This window comes from Coregonus clupeaformis, chromosome 31 (assembly GCF_020615455.1).
Source record: "Coregonus clupeaformis isolate EN_2021a chromosome 31, ASM2061545v1, whole genome shotgun sequence".
Classification (NCBI taxonomy): Eukaryota; Metazoa; Chordata; class Actinopteri; order Salmoniformes; family Salmonidae; genus Coregonus; species Coregonus clupeaformis.
The window spans coordinates 16,965,915-16,988,857 of NC_059222.1; the positions used below are offsets into that span (position 1 = coordinate 16,965,915).

The 22,943-nt window shown below is 47.9% G+C and overlaps 1 protein-coding gene across 2 annotated transcripts in view; it reads right to left on the reverse strand.

Moving 5' to 3' along the window:
- Nucleotides 1-14,440: 14,440 nt before the first annotated feature.
- Nucleotides 14,441-22,943, reverse strand: part of srbd1 (S1 RNA binding domain 1) — a 109,748-nt gene continuing 101,245 nt past the window's right edge. For both annotated transcript variants that reach the window (XM_041859033.1, XM_041859032.1), the window contains exons 20-21: nucleotides 17,181-17,365; nucleotides 14,441-15,644 (exon numbers count right to left, since the gene is read on the reverse strand). In XM_041859033.1, coding sequence (XP_041714967.1) covers nucleotides 15,352-15,644; nucleotides 17,181-17,365 — 478 coding nt within the window. In that variant the 3' untranslated portion in view covers nucleotides 14,441-15,351. The remainder of the gene's footprint in view (nucleotides 15,645-17,180; nucleotides 17,366-22,943) is intronic.

The following is a 22,943-nucleotide window of genomic DNA, read 5'->3' on the forward strand; positions in this document are numbered from 1 at the left end:
CATCTGTCTATCTCCTCATTTGAATTCCATGCTGTCACAGTCACTAGCCCATTTAAGCTTAATATCCTTGTCATCTATCGCCCTCCAGGTTCCCTTGGAGAGTTCATCAATGAGCTTGACGCCTTGATAAGTTCCTTTCCTGAGGATGGCTCACCCCTCACAGTTTTGGGGGATTTCAACCTCCCTACGTCTACATTTGACTAATTTCTCTCTGCCTCCTTCTTTCCACTCCTCTCCTCTTTTGACCTCACCCTCTCACCGTCCCCCTACTCACAAGGCAGGCAATACGCTTGACCTCATCTTTACTAGATGCTGCTCTTCTACTAATCTCACTGCAACTCCCCTCCATGTCTCCGACCACTACTTTGTATCCTTTTCTCTCTCGCTCTCCTCCAACACTACTCACTCTGCCCCTACACAGATGGTAATGCGCCGCTGCAACCTTCGCTCTCTCTCTCTCTCTCCCACTACTCTCTCCTCTTCCATCCTATCATCTCTTCCCTCTGCTCAATCCTTCTCCCTCCAATCTCCTGATTCTGCCTCCTCAACCCTCCTCTCCTCCCTTTCTGCATCCTTTGACTCTCTGTGTCCCCTATCCTGCCGGCCGGCTCGGTCCTCCCCTCCAGCTCCGTGGCTTGATGACTCATTGCGAGCTCACAGAACAGAGCTCCGGGCAGCGGAGCGGAAATGGAAGAAAACTAAACTCCCTGCCGACCTGGCATCTTTTCACTCCCTCCTCTCTACATTTTCTTCATCTGTTTCTGCTGCTAAGGCCACTTTCTACCACTCTAAATTCCAAGCATCTGCCTCTAACCCTAGGAAGCTCTTTGCCACATTCTCCTCCCTGCTGAATCCCCCCCTCTCTCTGTGGATGACTTCGTCAACCACTTTGAAAAGAAGGTTGACGACATCCGATCCTCGTTTGTTAAGTCTAATGACACTGCTGGTCCTGCTCACACTGCCCTACCCTATGCTTTGACTTCTTTCTCCCCTCTCTCTCCAGATAAAATCTTGCGACTTGTGACTGCAGGCCGCCCAACAACCTGCCCGCTTGACCCCATCCCCTCCTCTCTTCTCCAGACCATCTCCGGTGACCTTCTCCCCTACCTCACCTCGCTGATCAACTCATCCTTGACCGCTGGCTATGTCCCTTCCGTCTTCAAGAGAGCGAGAGTTGCACCCCTTCTCAAAAAAACCAACACTCGATCCCACTGATGTCAACAACTACAGACCAGTATCCCTTCTTTCTTTTCTTTCCAAAACTATTGAGCGTGCCGTCTTTAGCCAACTCTCTTGCTATCTCTCTCAGAATGACCTTCTTGATCCAAACCAGTCAGGTTTCAGGACTGGTCATTCAACTGAGACTGCTCTTCTCTGTGTCACGGAGGCTCTCCGCACTGCTAAAGCTAACTCTCTCTCCTCTGCTCTTGTCCTTCTAGACCTGTCTGCTGCCTTTGATACTGTGAACCATCAGATCCTCATCTCCACCCTCTCCGAGCTGGGCATCTCCGGCTCACTCCTGGATCGCGTCCTACCTGACCGGTCGCTCCTACCAAGTGGCGTGGCGAGAAGCTGTCTCCGCACCACGTGCTCTCACCACTGGTGTCCCCCAGGGCTCAGTTCTAGGCCCTCTCCTATTCTCCCTATACACCAAGTTGGCTCTGTCATATCCTCACATGGCCTCTCCTATCATTGCTAAGCTGACGATACACAACTAATCTTCTCCTTTCCCCCTTCTGATAACCAGGTGGCGAATCGCATCTCTGCATGTCTGGCAGACATATCAGTATGGATGACGGATCACCACCTCAAGCTGAACCTTGGCAAGACGGAGCTGCTCTTCCTCCGGGGGAAGGACTGCCCGTTCCATGATCTCGCCATTACGGTTGACAACTCCGTTGTGTCCTCCTCCCAGAGTGCGAAGAGCCTTGGCGTGACCCTGGACAACACCCTGTCGTTCTCCGCTAACATCAAGGCGGTGACCCGATCCTGCAGGTTCATGCTCTACAACATTCGGAGAGTACGACCGTGCCTTACACAGGAAGCGGCACAGGTCCTAATCCAGGCACTCGTCATCTCCCGTCTGGATTACTGCAACTCGCTGTTGGCTGGGCTCCCTGCCTGTGCCATTAAACCCCTACAACTCATCCAGAATGCCGCAGCCCGTCTGGTGTTCAACCTTCCCAAGTTCTCTCACGTCACCCCGCTCCTCCGCACACTCCACTGGCTTCCAGTTGAAGCTCGCATCTGTTACAAGACCATGGTGCTTGCCTATGGAGCTGTGAGGGGATCGGCACCTCTGTACCTTCAGGCTCTGATCAGTCCCTACATCCAAACGAGGGCATTGCGTTCATCCACCTCTGGCCTGCTGGCTCCCTTCCTCTGCGGAAGCATAGTTCCCGCTCAGCCCAGTCAAAACTGTTCGCTGCTCTGGCACCCCAATGGTGGAACAAGCTCCCTCACGACGCCAGGACAGCGGAGTCACTCACCACCTTCCGGAGACATTTGAAACCCCACCTCTTTAAGGAATACCTGGGATAGGATAAAGTAATCCTTCTACCCCCCACCCCCCCCTAAAAAAAAAAAAAAAAAAAAGATATTGTAAAGTGGTTATCCCATTGGCTATAGGGTGAATGCACCTATTTCTAAGTCGCTCTGGATAAGAGCGTCTGCTAAATGACGTAAATGTAAAATGTAAATATCTGTCTAATGGACAAGGTCATTTACGCTAGGCTAGGTTAATGGTGCATAAACATAGGAACAGACACAGTCATTGGCAACAATGTGGCGAGTTACAATAATGGACAATGCAGACCTGTCTCTGAGACTCAAGGTTACACTAATACTCTCTAACTATTGTGTAATATCACAAATCTGGAACAGGTGATATGTGAAATAGAGAGGGTGAAATAATGTCCTTCACTTTTTAAACTGTAAGTCAGTGGCATTGGAGCTGGCACTTACATCCGGTTAAGACAAGGAAAACCTCCGCTCATCTCCGAGAGGGTTTTATTGAGCTGCGAGCCTCGAGCAGGGCGAGAGAGATAATTGGCCAATGGATATTTCAGATGCTCCGCTCTCGTTGTTTCCAGGTTTCAGGGATAGGCTTGGTGGAAGTAGAGGCTTCTGGGATAGATTTATACCGGGCTCTGGCCTAAATTGCACATGTCAGGGTCACCTCTCTCTAATATTAATATTAATTCCTTTTGGACTTGGCGCAGATTCTGGCAAGCGTTAGCCGTCTGGAGTTCTCTAAGTAGTTTTCCATGAACCTACCACAGCACAGGGGCTTTGGAGATATGATGTTCTCTCCCTCTCTCTCTCTCTCTTAAATGCCAGCGGTGCAAGAAAATATATTTCCTCTGTTTCCTCACGTCTTTCTAAAATCCAATCATTTGATGTCACACTGAAGTGCGCAAAGTGGGATGAGCTCAGTTCCATTCTTTACTGTGAAAGTATATCTCGTTCAGCATATAATATTTTAGATGACTTGAGGTAAGCATTACGGTACAGTTCTGTTCAACTTAGCTTCAAAACAATCTGGAATAACAGACAGAGCCTGTAGGGCCACAGTATTAATAAACAGGCCAGCCTAGTCGGCCAAAATCCTACAGCTCCTATGCACAACAAGTGCCAAGCTCTAAGTCTGGGTCTGATGTGTCCCCGGACAGCCCAATACCCCATAAACACAGGCTTTGAGTTCACTCTGTGAGCCAAAGACAACATGATACCCTTCCCTTCCCTCTCCACCCCATGCTGTCTGTAGCTTCTACCATTACACAGGACCAGGGGTCTGCTCCATCACAGAGAGAAGGACCCCACAGAGCTACCCAGCCCTGGGCTTTCACTAAGACCATTACAGAACAATTAACAGCTTCACCTTAATCAAACCCCTGTTTGCATTGGATATCGGGGCTACAAATGTGAGCTTTGGTTACTTGCTTTGGCCAAAATCTGATTGGAAGTCATGGGTAAAATGTTGCAGTTACTTTGGATAGCCAAAACTAGGCAACCAGCAGTGTCATTGGGTTCCTCTGGTGTCTTAGGCTTCTTTGAAAGACCATAAATGTCAGTTGGTAAAGGTAAAATTGCGCACACACATGGATAAAAGGGCATGTAACATAATCTACTCCTGTACATTGCAACACTCACATAGGCACACTCATGCAATGGATGTTAAACAGGGCTGTAAAGTTGTTTCCATAGAGTAAGCTTGCTGAGAGAGCAGACAGGTCATTATATATTTAGCCCTGGGTAAAAAATTAGGTGCCCGCTGTATTTGCTTTTAACTCAACTGGTCACATGACCACTTGAAGCCCCTACGATTGGCCGGGTGTGTAACAGCAAGAACTGAGCAATTGATTGGGCTGGATGTAGAATTACGTATGCAGCCAGTGGAACCTTCCCAAACCGCAACATATTTCCAGACAGGTGAGACAGACGCAAACGGAGGCCTCTAACGAGGCAGATTCCTGATCCAAAGCTGGGTCTCCATTGCATCCAAAGAATTTTAACAGCCGTCTTCATTTAAGAAAACGTTCATACCTACTTTGATTCAGTATATATCTTCATTAGGCTTCATTACGCTCTCATGTTCCCGCCACAATAAAATCTCAAACCGGGGCACATTTTTGTGTTGCAGTTTGATTTCCTCTCCGGCCAGGATGAGAGTTCAGCTGGGATCTGAACCCGACTAGGGAACAATGCCCTAGCAGCCCAACCGACCTGCTAGATCTATACAGCATAACACCAACCGACCAACAGACCCACCGACCAGGGGAAAACACAGGAAATTCCAGCCTCCTGAACCCAAAGCCGACACAAGGCTGTGTTGTATTCCGGCCTGCTCCCAGATCTGATTGCAGCAGCAGACCATAGCTGAGTGAGACACTGAGGGGGTTAACATCATCCCCCTCTCTCCCTCCCTCCCTCTCCTCCCCCTCTCTCCCTCCCTCTCCTCTCTCCCTCCCTCTCTTCCCCCATGTATCACATTTCCCTACCCAAACACAGCCGCACCCTGCTAGATCTCCCTCGTTTTAATTCATTCGTTCACCTATTTATTTTAAATCGGGATGAAATTACGTTTCATGCCGGTCCTTGGGCCTATCCCCGTTGAGGGCCCAAAGAGGAGAGTAGTTGCGGGGAAGAGAGGGAAAGAGGGGGGGGCTGTGTGGTCAGGACGTGGTGCTGAGCAGACGTGGAATGACATCAGAGGGGCAGTGGTGCTGCTGCAGTGTACTGCCCAGCGGCCTCTCTGCTCCGCGTGTCTACTGCTCTTCATGTCTCTCTCCCCTCTGACTGGTCAAGTGTTGGGCTATGCACTAAAGTGATCCATTCAGGTTCCATCACGAGCATGGAGAATGCGTCTCAGCACCATGGTATTGGAGAGTCAGGCTTGATGAGGGCAGAGGCCTGGGAATGTCACTGGAGGGGGATCCTGTAGCCCCTAGGGCAATGTGCTGCTCTTAGTCTCCCTGCTCTACATGTCCCTAAAGTACTCAACCCATCAACAGGTAGCCTAGTGGTTAAGAGCGTTGGGCCAGTAACCAAAAGGTCGCTGGTTCGAATCCCCAAGCTGGCAAGGCAGTTAACCCCCAACAATAACTGCTCCCAAAGCTCCTCTCTGATTCAGAGGGGTTGGGTTAAATGTGGAAGACATTTCGGTTGAATGCATTCAGTTGTGCAACTGACTTTCCCAACAGGCAAAAATAATCTCTATTAGACCCTTTCTCTAGTCTAGCCCCTGAAAAGTACTATGGGACACTATGTTCATGCCACTATGGGAACTTTTCTCTGAGATGGCAGCACATGCATTTGTTTATGAAGAGAAAATTCTTGAAATAGTCATTTATTTTTTTTGTCCAGGAACTGTTTAGTATACATTTCACTATTTGTTTGAACAAAGCCCGTCGAGTTTCTGCTCTTGGTTGCTAAACAATGAGTTTTTTCCCTAGGGAAAATAAGTTGTTCAATATTTCTCTACAATTTCACAGGAATCAATAGCACACAAACAAAAACAACTGTAAATAGCTCCTGGGCAAGCAGCTAAACAAACTCGGAATATTAGCTATGTCCTCTGATACAGTATTTGTTTTCTTCTTGAACAAGGTTGTCTCAGTGCATGCTGAGGAAATCTACAGGGCATCAGACATCTCATATAAAAATCACACAAAGTGCTTTCTCATGAATACACTTGCTATTTGCACTGTTGGCATATCTAACAAAAGGCTTGTAACTCAGAATGAATTTGTAGCACACTATAGGTCCTATGAACAAGTCCTATGAGTTATTTTCAGAATAACCAGAGCATATAACTAACACTATTATGGTCAGTAAAATGTAAATTGGCTCGAATGTTGGAGCATATGTACAGTACTAGCTGTTAGAATTGAAGTATGCATTGTAACAGTGAGCAGAGCCCATCTGCTACTGCCTACTATGGCAGGGATGTGCTATAACATTCCACACTTGGCTAAAATCACACACATGAAACGCTCCTTGCCTCCTTCCCTCTGTGCTCCATTGGAAGATCCAGCAGACCAACATTAGTAGAACACAGGTCCCAGCCGGCCCTCGGGAGAGGACTTCCCTGCCATAGTCAATGTAGTCTGGAGCATCCCGCGGACCTCTCTTAAAATAGGCCTCCTCGCCACTGGAAAGAGATCCCCTGAGCCAGACTGGTGCTCTGTGGTCATATGAACCGGTCATGGGCTTTAAGGTATTAAACATAACAGTGTTGTGTTTGGCCTACAGCAGGATTCAGAGTAATCACTCTGCGGGAAACTCTGGCTCTTTCTGATGAGGCTTGAAACAAGCTCTCTGGCTTCGAAGATCATTGAAATACGCTTTTATGATTTTCTCGTGTCCAGGGGGCAGAGAGTAACAGTGTTATAGTGATCAGAGGTGAGGTGGTGTTGGCTTTGAACATGTGGCTATAGCATGAGTAGTAGCTACATTTTAAAGTGAGAGTAATCCGAATGAATCAACTCAACAAGGTTGCTCAAACCCAATGTCCTCAAAAACACACTTACAATTATCTAGTATGATATGGTCTGTGCCAAAACAAGACAAGACAAACAGCTATAAATAACATTGTCCCTTCCCTGACTATTCCCTCCACTATCATTTTCCCATAGGAAGTTACTGTATATCCAGTTCCCTGTCAGTAGTGTCCCTCTGGGCCTGCCCTCTAACCAAAGTCATTAGTAACCCTGCCTCCACTCCTGATGACAACAGAAAGAACTAGGCCAATGGTGAACGGCTGGAGGATTACTACAGTACATGAATGAGCAGGCTACTGAATCAGTGACCATAGCATTTCATGGATACTCCATATACCTGGAATGACCTCCCGAAACGATCCCAGCTGTGCCCGATGATGTATATGTCTATGGCTGTGCCAGATAGCATCTGTGTTAATGCTAACCACTGACAGCTATTCAGGCTGCTGTGGCTAAAGCATAACTGGGCTAATAGCATTTCTATGTTAGCCTCAGCGTTAATGGCTAGCTGAAATTGTGACTAAACAAACAGTTGCGCTGGCTGGCTGTGCCCAGAGGGCTGCGGAGGTGTTAGCAGCTGTGCTAACAGTTGTGCTGGTGGCAGGCCTAAAGGAGGGCTGGGCTAATCGGGCCAGTGATTGTAGGGAATGATGACAAGCAAAGCTCTTCCTGTTCCTGAGCCATTTGGCCATCAGGAAAAATAGATAATCATTAGCTGTCTGGGAGGCACAGGGCCCAGCGGTACTCCAGCTAAATAGACTGCCCTCTTCCTTCCTCCCTCTAACAGCTCACAGAGTAGTACCACACGGGTGGGGACCACCACCACCAAAACCTCCACCACCATCGCTGCCACCGCAGTGCAAGGAGTGGTATGTAATAGCTGAACAGATACTGGCAACCAGTGTTGTAGTACTCAAAACCGGTCTTGAACCCACATTTGGAGTGTCTAGGTTTTGTCTCAGTCTCGGATAGATTTTTACTCAGTCTTGGTCTCGGATAGATTTTTACTCGGTCTTGACTCGGTCTCGGACAATGAGGACCAGCTAAGACCAGTGGAGTAAAAAAAAAAATATCTGAATTCTTAGCCCCCATTCAGTCAACACATAAAACTGCTTCACCAGGACAAATATCCACACTGCTTTCATGACACATTTATATATCTTATTGCCGAATGAAACCTGGGCTTCCTACTTCATTCGTAACATTACTGTCTTTTAAATGTGTAAGAAAATATCCACAAACCTTGTCACGCTTGTCAGATTTGTCTTGCTATGCTAGTAGCAGAGACTGGGTGAAATTGTTTGAGAGTCGCGCACTTGCTAAGGGGAGAGCAAGGTAAAATATTTTGTATTTCTATCTATTATTTAGAGACCAGTGATAATTTGTAGAATGGCTCTCTATTTGTCCTTTGGCATGTTTTTTTTGTACCATTCTGAATGGCTAAAGAATCTTATGTTTTTCAGAACAAACAGAAATTAATGGACATTCTTAGCTCTTATTATGGTGGCGATCTGACACAATTACAATCATGGCCTTGAATTGGACTCAAATTGGTCTGGTACCGGTCTTGACTCGTTCTCTGACCCCTCGCCCCCCTCCCGGTCTCGGTCTTGACTCGGTCTCGCAACCTCTCCTTGACTGAGTGAAAAGGTTTGGGAACCCCTGTACTACGGTATGCAATGACTAACATGCCAAGAGGAACTGATGATGCACTACCCAATTTTGAAATTGCACCTTGTGCATTCTACTATTACAACTTTCAAGAGTAAGTTTAAAGCTGGACTGAGTTCCCCCCCGCGCGCCCCCCACAGTTTAGGAACCGCTGTACTACGACACCATCACCCAGTGAACCAGTATAACCACTGTACTACGACACCATCACCCAGTGAACCAGTATAACCACTGTACTACGACACCATCACCCAGTGAACCAGTATAACCACTGTACTACGACACCATCACCCAGTGAACCAGTATAACCGCTGTACTACGACACCATCACCCAGTGAACCAGTATAACCACTGTACTACGACACCATCACCCAGTGAACCAGTATAACCACTGTACTACGACACCATCACCCAGTGAACCAGTATAACCACTGTACTACGACACCATCACCCAGTGAACCAGTATAACCACTGTACTACGACACCATCACCCAGTGAACCAGTATAACCACTGTACTACGACACCATCACCCAGTGAACCAGTATAACCACTGTACTACGACACCATCACCCAGTGAACCAGTATAACCACTGTACTACGACACCATCACCCAGTGAACCAGTATAACCACTGTACTACGACACCATCACCCAGTGAACCAGTATAACCACTGTACTACGACACCATCACCCAGTGAACCAGTATAACCACTGTACTACGACACCATCACCCAGTGAACCAGTATAACCACTGTACTACGACACCATCACCCAGTGAACCAGTATAACCACTGTACTACGACACCATCACCCAGTGAACCAGTATAACCACTGTACTACGACACCATCACCCAGTGAACCAGTACTGGGATCCTGCCACACAGACTAGCCATACTGCGCCTCAGAAGAATGTTTCCCAGTGTATTAGGCTGATTTCCCCCTAAACCCCCTTCCTTCCTCTCGCCGTCCCAGTGTTGGTCCCAGATCTAGCTGTGATCCCTGTGGGATGAACATAAGATATGGATAGGAGATATGAATATGAATCAGTGTGTGAAAGTTCGCTGGCGTCCTGTAAGGGGCTCCTAGATAAAGGCCTCCCCTATACTGAGGCCCTCGAGGGCCCTACCAAACCAAAACACTACTCTCCTGTCTCAGCTGTCAATCACCATCAGCCACCAACGGCGGCCACGACCCGGGGACAGGAAGGGGCCTGGCGTGTCCCAAAACACATCTCACTGTGCAGCACTGGAGGGTGTGTGTCGGTGTGTGTGTGTGTGGGGGGGGTGTAGGCCTAAGTTGGGAGAAGATAAAAATGACTGATACTCAGCAGTGGATGAGCGCAAGATGAATAAACACTCTCCTGTCCACTATCCTTTTGTACTAAAGATACTTTTGTATGCAATAGTCTGAAATTAAGCTATAGGGCGTGTGTGTGTGTGTGTGTGTGTGTGTGTGTGTGTGTGTATCCTCCTATGCTGAGGTAACAGCTGCAATTCTAAACACAACAAGGTATCCATTACCCCCACGTACACACAGTGTTCTAAGAGCCGTACCCCTTGAAGGCAAGAATGTTCCCCCCTTCTCCCTTCCCTCTCTGTCTCTCTCCCCCCATCCCTTCTGTCTTTGTGGGGCCTGGAACACCTGGGCTGCTGCGAAAATATTTACCCAGAGAGGGCTAACTGCTGGAGGGGCTGCTCACCCCCCTCCACCCTCATAATCAGTCTAAAGACATTATCCACTTATTGAAGATGAGCAGCGAGGCTGGAGGGAATGTGCAGGCTGGGTAACGTAGTTACGGTAATGGCCGCCGGTGCGGTGGGGTAATGAATTTCAGCTCTGAGTGCCCGGAGAGGAGGACTGGCTCCCAAAAGGAAGTGCCGCTAATCAGACGCTCGCGCGCCACAGTTAATATTCCTCCTTGTTTGGGGACACGGGCCTTTATAAGCACTGCGAATGAGGTGCGGAGAAAATGCAAAACAGCCAGCCAGTCACCTGCCCCCAGGCATTGCCATTGAGTGTATTAGAGAGAACAGTATCTGAATGAGTATGTGCTGTAGGTATACAGGGGGTTAGCAGATATGAATAATCTCTAAATCTCTCTTTTATCATCACTTTTGTTTTGTCTTTCATTATATTGAAGCCCCAGTACAGAGCTGATTCTTAGGGGATAATTGCACATTCCTTGTATAAACGTAGTTACTTTGATCTGAGCTGTGTGTGTGTGTGTGTGTGTGGTGTGTGGTGTGCGTGTGGTGTGTGTGTGGTGTGTGGTGTGCGTGCGGTGTGCGCGTGTTGTAAATGATGTGCTGGGTGTAAGGAGCTCATAAAACCCACAATCATACTGATGAGGTCAGAGAGAAGAAACCAGAGAAAGTCTTTCATTTCCTGTGTCATTCCATCCCTCCCTCTCCTCCCTCATCCATCCCTCACTCCTCACTGTCAACACGGTCGCAAAAAGCCAGACACACTAACTCGCTGTAATAAGCCATCTCCAGCAGCTAGCAGAACCTCTGTTACTGTACAGCCACATGCAGTTGGGACAGGATCATACAGTCCTGTACATTATTACTCTCTGTGCTTTGCAGAGGGGCATGTTAGTGACTCATCATAGGTGTGAGGGATATGGGTGACAGGTGCTGCTGGGAAGAGTTCAGACAACTAGGGTATGAACTGGTGTGAACTAGGCCAACGTTTCCCAAACTCAGTCCTGGGGACAACAAGGGCTGCACGTTCTGGTTTTTGCCCTAACAATACACAGCTGATTCAAATAATCTAAGCTTGATGATTAGTTGATTATTTGAATCAGCTGTATAGTGCTAGGGTAAAAACCAAAAAGTGCACTCCTTAGGGTCCCCAGGACAAAGTTTGGAAAACGCTGAACTAGGGCATGACTTTAGCTCAATATCAGCTTTAGAGCAGATGATCCCATGCTGTGGGTCACCAGTCTATGAATAGGCTCCCAACGCTATTGCCAAAAGAGCACAATGTTAATCTCTAAACTCTGTGAAAATTACGCATTTGAATTAATTTTTGTATATCATTTTTTTTACTTACTTTCATTCTTATTGTTGCATTGCTGAGAGGTGAACCTGCAAGTTAGCGTTTTATTGTACTGTGTACAATATGTGTATGCTTTGCATATGACAAATAAACTTGACTTGATATTGAATAGACATGTTCCATGCCATGGCACTAAGTCCATACATCCTATGAATGACCACCAAACCCTTAGCTGGTTTGTTTAATGTTGGCCTCGGCCCAATTCATTTCTTCATTTAGCTAATGAAGCACTATGTCATGATGGGGAGATGACTCAGAGCCCAATAGGGCTGGAAGGAGGTAGAGAATACAATCTATTACACACCCTTCAAAAAGTGACCTCACACCAGGACTCGGACACGCACACACAGTGAATCAAACTCACACAGGGACTCAACATGGTGAACAAAAACATGGCCAACTGGGAGATTCCTTTCCGTTTCACATACAGTGAGGGAAAAATGTATTTGATCCCCTGCTGATTTTGTATGTTTGCCCACTGACAAAGAAATGATCAGTCTATAATTTTAATGGTAGGTTTATTTGAACAGTGAGAGACAGAATAACAACAAAAAAATCCAGAAAAAGGCATGTCAAAAATGTTATAAATTGATTTGCATTTTAATGAGGGAAATAAGTATTTGACCCCCTCTCAATCAGAAAGATTTCTGGCTCCCAGGTGTCTTTTATACAGGTAACGAGCTGAGATTAGGAGCACACTCTTAAAGGGAGTGCTCCTAATCTCAGTTTGTTACCTGTATAAAAGACACCTGTCCACAGAAGCAATCAATCAATCAGATTCCAAACTCTCCACCATGGCCAAGACTAAAGAGCTCTCCAAAGATGTCAGGGACAAGATTGTAGACCTACACAAGGCTGGAATGGGCTACAAGACCATCGCCAAGCAGCTTGGTGAGAAGGTGACAACAGTTGCTGCGATTATTCGCAAATGGAAGAAACACAAAAGAACTGTCAGTCTCCCTCAGCCTGGGGCTCCATGCAAGCTCTCACCTCGTGGAGTTGCAATGACCATGAGAACGGTGAGGAATCAGCCCAGAACTACACGGGAGGATCTTGTCAATGATCTCAAGGCAGCTGGGACCATAGTCACCAAGAAAACAATTGGTAACACACTATGCCGTGAAGGACTGAAATCCTGCAGCGCCCGCAAGGTCCCCCTTCTCAAGAAAGCACATATACAGGCCCGTCTGAAGTTTGCCAATGAACATCTGAATGATTCAGAGGAGAACTGGGTGAAAGTGTTGTGGTCAGATGAGACCAAAATCGAGCTCTTTGGCATCAACTCAACTCGCCGTGTTTGGAGGAGGAGGAATGCTGCCTATGACCCCAAGAACACCATCCCCACCGTCAAACATGGAGGTGGAAACATTATGCTTTGGGGGTGTTTTTCTGCTAAGGGGACAGGATAACTTCACCGCATCAAAGGGACGATGGACGGGGCCATGTACCGTCAAATCTTGGGTGAGAACCTCCTTCCCTCAGCCAGGGCATTGAAAATGGGTTGTGGATGGGTATTCCAGCATGACAATGACCCAAAACACACAGCCAAGGCAACAAAGGAGTGGCTCAAGAATAAGCACATTAAGGTCCTGGAGTGGCCTAGCCAGTCTCCAGACCTTAATCCCATAGAAAATCTGTGGAGGGAGCTGAAGGTTCGAGTTGCCAAACGTCAGCCTTGAAACCTTAATGACTTGGAGAAGATCTGCAAAGAGGAGTGGGACAAAATCCCTCCTGAGATGTGTGCCAACCTGGTGGCCAACTACAAGAAACGTCTGACCTCTGTGATTGCCAACAAGGGTTTTGCTACCAAGTACTTAGTCATGTTTTGCAGAGGGGTCAAATACTTATTTCCCTCATTAAAATGCAAATCAATTTATAACATTTTTGACATGCGTTTTTCTGGATCTTTTTGTTGTTATTCTGTCTCTCACTGTTCAAATAAACCTACCATTAAAATTATAGACTGATCATTTCTTTGTCAGTGGGCAAACGTACAAAATCAAATACTTTTTTCCCTCACTGTACCATGGATGATGGTACCATTGCCCCCCCCCGTGGACAAACGTCGAATACTGAAGTCAAACCGTGTTAAACCGTGAGATCTTGTTGGGCAGTGAGCCGACCTCTATGTGACAGAGATGGGAGATATGGATGAATGGTCATAGAACTCAGTCAGAAACACAGCAGGGAGACCCCAGAGAAGGCAGGATCCCTCCCATCCTCAGTGTTAGTCATTTGAATCATCCTCTGTCGAGGCTGGCTGCAGCCTGCCTTCTGTAGTAATAATAACCACTTGTATGGGGGGGCTCCACCAGTGTGTTTGATAGACATACCCGACAGTAGCTACCACTCAAATTGCCTCTCGTATCTGCGTGGTCACGTTCAGAGGGGCGAGGGAGCTGTGCTCCTGAAGAAAGGGTTGTAAATGACACTGGTCTCCCCTTATGACGTGGCTCTCTCTGGCTGGACGGCAGGACAGGACCATGTGGGGAGAGACCATGGACAGCTCTGTGTGTGCCTAGGAGCCCAAGTGAGAGGGAAAGGATTGAACACACTCCTATCAGACCCTACTTCTCTCACACACGCCACAGATCAACCACACACACACACACACACACACACACACACACACACACACACACACACACACACACACACACCCCAGATGGAGAGAATAGAAGAGAGAACATGAAAAATGACAACACTACTCAAAAGCTAAACGATTTATAACCCTGATTGGGAGACGACATGAAAAGTGACAAAGCCACTCAAGCGCTAAACAATAAGCAAACTAAAGAGACAACACAATGGAGCGTACATGAAGCCAATCGGCATGTATAGTCTTTCATCACCACAAAGCACTGCCACTGTCGGTCAGTTTTGATGAAACAACTCTGTAACACAATGCCAATGTTAGATGCACTATGCAAATTCCCCTTCTATCCTGGAGGGAGGAACACTGGTTGGGTATTCTTCAAGGTTTACACATGGGACCCCAGCAGGCTTGTGTGTGCCTTATTGATGTATTTCTCAATTTGTGCCACATAAACACAAACAGATTGGATAATACAGAGGGGAATATGGGATTAATTTTGAAGCGTATGATTAGCGTGGCACAGCAGCTCTGTCCTGGGATAATTGTGTCTGGGCTCCTCTCTCTGTGGCCCTCTGGCTTATTGCAGTCTGGCAGAGACCACCTTCTACCCCTGCCCCGCCCCTCAGAGACTGTCAATCAACTCACTGGCAGGGCCGTCTGGGTAACAAGAAAGCAGAGACACCGTCTGGTACTTGCCACAGTAACGGCATGCAGCAGGTGGGAATAATTTCAATTACGGTAGTACCTAGCCAATCATCATTTAACAGACAATGTAACAATACTGGGTTTTAATAAAAATTCCATTTGTCAAAACATGTAAAAAATAAAAATAAATGATACAAACTGAGGCACAAAGAGTTGGTCCAACATAGTGAACAAAACATGTCAACAATGACTAATGAACACTTCAACATCAATGTCACAGAGATGCTCTAGGAGTGGCTACACAGAAGGGTCGTGTTCAGGTAGTACTTTTTACTGAACATGACCCAAGTGCCCAACCATGGTCCAGTCCACACTGGTCTATCTGAGGACCCGTATGAGGTCCAGTCCAATGCGGCCCCGCTGAGGGTCCACGTTGAGCACCCTGACCTCCACCTTCTCCCCGGGGCCCAGGGCCAGGCTGCGTCTCCTTTGGTCAGCTGGCAGCTTGTCTGGGGTGATGTACCTCTTATGGATCAGCCCATTGCGGCCCACTCCGATGTCCACGAAGGCCCCGAACAGAGTGGCGTTTTCCACCCGGCCCGTCAGAACCACCCCCTCTCTCAGGTCACTCATAGACACAATGCCACGCTTGAAGTCCGCCTGCTCGAAGTCTTGGGGGGGGGGGGGTTTAGTGAAAGAGAGAAGGAGGGAAAAGGAAGGAGGGAGGGTAAACAGTGGAATGAAGATCAGATATCATATTCCTAAGCAGGATACCCAATATTTGCTTCTGCATACTTCCACATTCCTCGCGGGCTTTTGCTTTTCAGTTTTCCATTTTGTCCGTTTGGAGAGATTGTTCCCTTTTTCTGGAGCATTAACATAAACACGGGCTCACGGTCCAGGAAACACTCATCTACAATTATCCTCCTCTAGCACCCGAATCACATGCTATCTGTTGACACAGCTGAACAGAACCTGAGCACCTCAACCTGCTGCTGAACCCATGACCTCCAGATGCTGACACCCAGCTCCCTACACACTACCCTACACACCACTCCACTTCCCTCTCTAATTCAATATGATTGACAGCTGCCCATGACTCTGATATGAACTCACTGCACCAGTGCTGCTACAAGCATGCCATTTAGAGACAGAAAAAGACAATGGAAGATTTCTGTTAAGGCTTGAAGCCAAGTCAACACTTGAGGCTTCGGATCGCTCCATTTCTCTACCGCACTTCATACTTGTCAGCAATGACCAGCCAGTCTACAATCCCTCTGAAGTGAGGCTAACTGATACACTTAGGACTCAAGGACAGACTGACAGACAGACAGAGTGCCAGTGGTCTGGGTTGTGATTCTGGCATCTCTCCCCTCATACCATCCCCCACTCTCTCGTCTACCTCCCCTTCATACTGTAGATCCAACCCCCTCCCCAGTTACCCAGAGCCTGTGTGTTTGAGCTCCTGGACTGGGCCGGGCAGTGCTCCAGGCTTTGATGTCCCCTGTCATCATTTGGATGGGGAAGACACAGGTTGTTCCTGAGAGCCTGTCCTGCCTGCCGACAGATATATAATTAATGAGAAAGAGACTCTTCTCTTTAAGGAGAAATCCAGAAGTACACTGCTGCGTCCTCCATGGTGACCTCCCCTGTGGCGTCTAGTTGAGAAAGACTAAGATAATCTATAAAACAACAATCACTGCCTCTGCTAGAACCATTAGGTGGGAGAAGCACAGCATTGTTTTCCTGCAGGGACGGGTGATAACAGCATATAATGTTTCATTAAGAGGGGCTGTGCTTATTGAGATGACTGGATCACTTTTTAACTGTTCTACAATAGGAACCAGCTGACCAATTAACCAGCTGACCAAGAGCCACAGAGAGCGAGAGCGAGAGCGAAAGAGATAGAAAGAAAAAGAGAGCGTAAAAGAGACAGAGACAGACAGCGAGAGAGAAAGAGATGGAGAGGCCCAGTCTTATTAAATGATAGGTTGGGTCAGTGCCTGGGCTGGGCTGGAGTAGGATAACATTCATAACAGGCCTGTTGATATGGGTGAGTAGTGAGCTGTAGTAACGGTCCTCAGGAGAGGTGTCCAGTAAAGGGTGAATGGCTTTAGATACGGCCCAGGACAAGGCTCTGAAACCAGCCTCCTGTAATAGGACTATATTGACAGTAGGTCTGGGACAGAGGTGAGGTGTGGTCTTACCTTGGCGGATGTCAAAGCCAGGAGGCTGGGTGAGTCCATCTATGATGAGCTGCAGTGTGTCTGGGGTGGTGTTGAGGGTTTTAGCCAGGGCCTCCAGACCTTGACGTTTCACACTGGCCTCCAAACACTGTCTGAGCTCTGGCCGGCCCATCTGGTCCACACTACTCCCTACCAGGGACAGGAAACTAAGGAGGAGAGGAGAGACAGGGGAGTCAGACACAGCATCATAATAAGGATCATAATATTAACAATTATTATAATAGATGGTATTTATATAGCGCTTTTTAAGGATCCAAAGTCGCTTATCAGGGACACAACAATAGAATACAATACAATATATGGACTGGTGAATCAACTACAGTGAGGGAAAAAAGTATTTTATCCCCTGCTGATTTTGTACATTTGCCCACTGACAAAGACATGATCAGTCTATAATTTGAATTGTAGGTTTATTTGAACAGTGAGAGACAGAATAACAACAAAAAAATCCAGAAAAACGCATGTCAAAAATGTTATAAATTGATTTGCATTTTAATGAGGGAAATACGTTTTTGACCCCTCTGCAAAACATGACTTAGTACTTGGTGGCAAAACCCTTGTTGGCAATCACAGAGGTCAGACGTTTCTTGTAGTTGGCCACCAGGTTTGCACACATCTCAGGAGGGATTTTGTTCCACTCCTCTTTGCAGATCTTCTCCAAGTCATTAAGGTTTCGAGGCTGACGTTTGGCAACTCGAACCTTCAGCTCCCTCCACAGATTTTCTATGGGATTAAGGTCTGGAGACTGGCTAGGCCACTCCAGATGTTAATGTGCTTCTTCTTGAGCCACTCCTTTGTTGCCTTGGCCGTGTGTTTTGGGTCATTGTCATGCTGGAATACCCATCCACGACCCATTTTCAATGCCCTGGCTGAGGGAAGGAGGTTCTCACCCAAGATTTGACGGTACATGGCCCCGTCCATCGTCCCTTTGATGTGGAGAAGTTGTCCTGTCCCCTTAGCAGAAAAACACCCCCAAAGCATAATGTTTCCACCTCCATGTTTGACGGTGGGGATGGTGTTCTTGGGGTCAGAGGCAGCATTCCTCCTCCTCCAAACACGGCGAGTTGAGTTGATGCCAAAGAGCTCGATTTTGGTCTCATCTGACCACAACACTTTCACCCAGTTCTCCTCTGAATCATTCAGATGTTCATTGGCAAACTTCAGACGGCCCTGTATATGTGCTTTCTTGAGTCCTTGCGGGTGCTGCAGGATTTCAGTCCTTCACGGCGTAGTGTGTTACCAATTGTTTTCTTGGTGACTATGGTCCCAGCTGCCTTGAGATCATTGACAAGATCCTCCCGTGTAGTTCTGGGCTGATTCCTCACCGTTCTCATGATCATTGCAACTCCACGAGGTGAGATCTTGCATGGAGCCCCAGGCCGAGGGAGATTGACAGTTCTTTTGTGTTTCTTCCATTTGCAAATAATCGTGCCAACTGTTGTCACCTTCTCACCAAGCTGCTTGGCGATGGTCTTGTAGCCCATTCCAGTCTTGTGTAGGTATACAATCTTGTCCCTGACATCCTTGGAGAGCTCTTTGGTCTTGGCCATGGTGGAGAGTTTGGAATCTGATTGATTGATTGCTGGATGTCAGGGACAAGCAAGAATAGATTAGGAGCACTCCCTTTAAGAGTGTGCTCCTAATCTCAGCTCGTTACCTGTATAAAAGACACCTGGGAGCCAGAAAACTTTCTGATTGAGAGGGGGTCAAATACTTATTTCCCTCATTAAAATGCAAATCAATTTATAACATTTTTGACATGCCTTTTTCTGGATTTTGTTGTTGTTATTCTGTCTCTCACTGTTCAAATAAACCTACCATTAAAATTATAGACTGATCATTTCTTTGTCAGTGGGCAAACGTACAAAATCAGCAGGGGATCAAATACTTTTTTCCCTCACTGTACAAACAAACAACACAGAGAAACAAAAGAGACCTAAGTAATGATCTGGTGTCCTGCCTGCCTGCTGATGTGAGAAGCCTGCCAGCCTGCCTGCTGATGTGAGAACCCTGCCTGCTGATGAGAAGTCTGCTTGCCTGCCTGCTGATCTGAGAAGCCTGCCAGCCTACCTGCTGATGTGAGAACCCTGCCTGCTGATGAGAAGTCTGCCTGCTGATCTGACAAGCCTGCCAGCCTGCCTGCTGATGTGAGACGCCTGCCAGCCTGCTGATGTGAGACGCCTGCCAGCCTTCCTGCCTGAGGAGCTGGAGCAGCCCCCCTTACCAACTCCCTGCTCCTAACCCATCTCCATCCATCCTCTCTCCTGCTCGCTCTCTGTCCCTGCAGGCCAGTTCACACACAGGTGGGGTAAACAGTCTTAATTAATGACTTTTTAACAGTGCTCCATGGTGGGCCGCAGCACGTGTGCCGGGTCCCCTGGCAGACCAACTGAGAGGCCTAAGGGTGAATGGGAGGAGGAGAGGGAGGAAGGGGGATTGAGGTGTGAGAATAATTATGCCCTAAATCTCTGGTTTCAGAGTCCCAGCTCACGCTCTCTCTGTTCATAAGTGCACACCGCGGGGACGTCACCCCTCACCCCTCCATAAATCACCTCTGTCTACGGAGGCTGGTAAACACCATAGCCACCGAGACCTGGGAGCCCGCCCCTGCTCAACCTGGACTGGAGCACTCAGCCGCCAGTCATCTGACTGGGTAGGCCTCCTCCAATCACCAGCAAGTATGATGGAGGCCCATCCCACTTTCTGAACAATGACTCATCACTCCATGAATGAGCAGCCATTCAAACTGAGCATCACAGAACATGCTAGGAACCATCCTAGACACACTCAGAATGACTCAAATATGTGTAAAGGAAATGACTAAAAGGTGCAAATCCAGAACTCTGAATCTAGAATCTAGATTCTCAATTACTGTAATCCCACTGTGTAGAGCAGACAGCCAACAGACAGTACACTCTTAGAAAAAAGGTGGTATCTAGAATCTAAAAGGGTTCTTTGGCTGTCCCCATAGGAGAACCCTTTAAAGAACCCTTTTTGGAACCCTTTCCAGGTGGAACCCAGAAGAGTTCTACCTGGAACCAAAAAGGGTTCTACATGGAAACAAAAACGGTTCTCCTATGGGGACAGCCGAAGAACCCTTTTGGAACCCTTTCTTCTAAGAGTGTAGGCCCAAGGGATGGGGTCAGACTGGCTAGATGTGCTTGTAGGAATGCAGGGGGTCTGAAGGGTCTATACGGAGGTTGTGGAGGGGGGGGGGGGCAGTAGGAATCCAGGCCACAGCTGAGGGCAGGAGGACCCGCTGGGCAGCTATCGTTGGTGATGGATGGCCGTCTGTCGCGGTGGCATCCTGACGCCAGCCACTCAGCAGCAGCTGTCCTCCCTGTGACTGACAGAGCAGGTGGGTCCAGGCCACACCCACTTCCTGTAGCTGCCCCAGAGGACGACTGCTGCTGGAAACACACATTCATACTGTACACACACAGAATCTACTCTTATTAATTCACACACACACACACACACGTCTCATTGACCGGTTCAGTTGGCTGTGGAGATGTAACTCTATGCTGGCTGTGTACAAACTGTACAGTACAGTTGTGGGGGTCTCTGCCCAGCCACGCTCACCCCTTGCCGCTCGACCTCTGGCCCCGAGCTCGTCTCTGCACTGAGATGAATAGTGCCCTTTAACTGTGGCCTCTACCTATCCAGACCCTCCAGTGTCCTTAAGAACTAACCCACAGACCTGCTAGGATCCTCTGGCACTGAGAAGGCCAGACACAGGGATAGAATGACTACATAGGAGAAACACTCTCTAATACATACGGCGTTCACACAGTCAGTCAGTCAGTAACCATCCTGCTCAGCTCACCAAGGTAAAGCAAAACAAGAAAAAGAGAAAAGTCCCCTGAGTGAATTATGAGGTTCTGAAAATAGTGAAAAGTACACATGGAGCACATAGTAACAGACTGGCCAGGTCTCCATGTTGGCTCTCCTGGCTGGCTGATGACTTCCAGCCTGGCTCAGTTAGAGTCACGCGGCAGGCAGGCAGCTCACATCACTCCAGCCACACAACACGGAGTGTGCATGTGGGCTCTATGCAGCCCGATCATTACACACTATGGTCGAGGAAAACACAACATATTGAACCAAAGCTACACAGCCCCACAAGTTAACACACACACACAATCATGGCCATTAACACACAGACAAATGATAAAAAGACACACACACACACACACACACACACAAAGCTATCATGGAACTCAACCAATGCCCCCCAGCTATCATCTATCTAGATCAGGTAACAAACCAGAGAAAACAAACAGAGTAAAATAAGAAGCCTTTCTTCAGAAACACCCCTCTCCATCTCTCCCACTCTCCCTTCCTCCCTGATTTCTGTGCTGGTCATCAGAGCCACAGAGGTAGTGTGTCTCTCCTGGAAGGGGGGTAGGGGGAACACGGGGTTGATTTATGAACAGGCGCAGCGCAGGCCCTGGCGGTGGTTGTGGCGGGTGGGCGGTAGGGTGGCGTCTTTGGTTTCGGCGGGGGGTTCTGCAGGGCTCAGGTTTCAGCCTGGTGTGTTTGTGTTTAAGGGGTACCAGGGAGGGAGCCCAGCCATGGGCCTCTGCCTCTGCCTCTCTGCCTCTCGCTCGAGGCCCAGTGACTACCCTCTCCACCTCTCCTCTCCCTCTGGGTGGTGGTAATGAGAACCAGTGGTGAGGGGGCCAGAGCGCTGGACGTGGCCCAGGGCTACACACCGAGAGAGGCTGGGTGGGCCTCAGCGCAGAGCCTGTCCAGATCCACCTTGAGGGAGTTAAGAGAGCTGACCTCGTCTATTACACAGCCAGTCCAGTGGGCTCTCTAGCATCACTTCTGTACTGCATGCTGGAGGTGAATATTTATATTTTAGTCATTTAGCAGACGCTCTTATCCAGAGCAACTTACAGGAGCAATTAGGGTTAAGTGCCTTCCTCAAGGGCATATCGCAAGATTTTTCACCTAGTTGGCTCGGGGATTCAAACCAGCAACCTTTCGGTTACTGGTACAACGCTCTTAACCGCTAGACTACCTGCTGCCCCAATTGATAAAGTGTACTGCACTGTTGAGGAGAGCCTGCAAGTAAGCATTACATTGTGCCGTTTACACCCTGTATCCTGTGCACGTAACAAATCAACTTTGATTTGAGGACTGAAGATCTGACACTAACCCTGAGACTCCTAAACATCTATGATTGACACTATACCACTGACATACACCTACCTGCATGACTTTTACTGGGGTAGATGATTCACCGCAATTGTCTCATTATGTTCAGTGCAACACTAAAGTACTGTATGTACTGCAAATCGTCTACTCTGAAATCCAGTTCTATGCATCCACACTATTCGATGCAGACAGCAGGCCATTGTGGATGGATGATGGTGAGTTTGTGCGTGTGTGTTAACTGTGATTATATCTGTGTGTATGCCTGTGTGAGTGTGTGCATTTGTGTGTGTGTATTAGTCGTTCCCAGTTCCCAGCGGTGTGGCTGAGGGTATCGGGTTCATCACATTAGAGCAACAGGATCCTCCATTACTGCCTGCTGGCCCACGCCTCACACATCAGCCGTAATGCAACAGTATCAGACGCCAAAACCCAATAAAGGCTGCCACACGCCCGCTAGGATCAAATGTGGGATTGATTTAAGCCTCTGTCCTCCCCCATACACTGTACCAGGATCTGTGATATGTGTTAAAGGGAGGCACCGGGTAGCTTTTTAATATAACG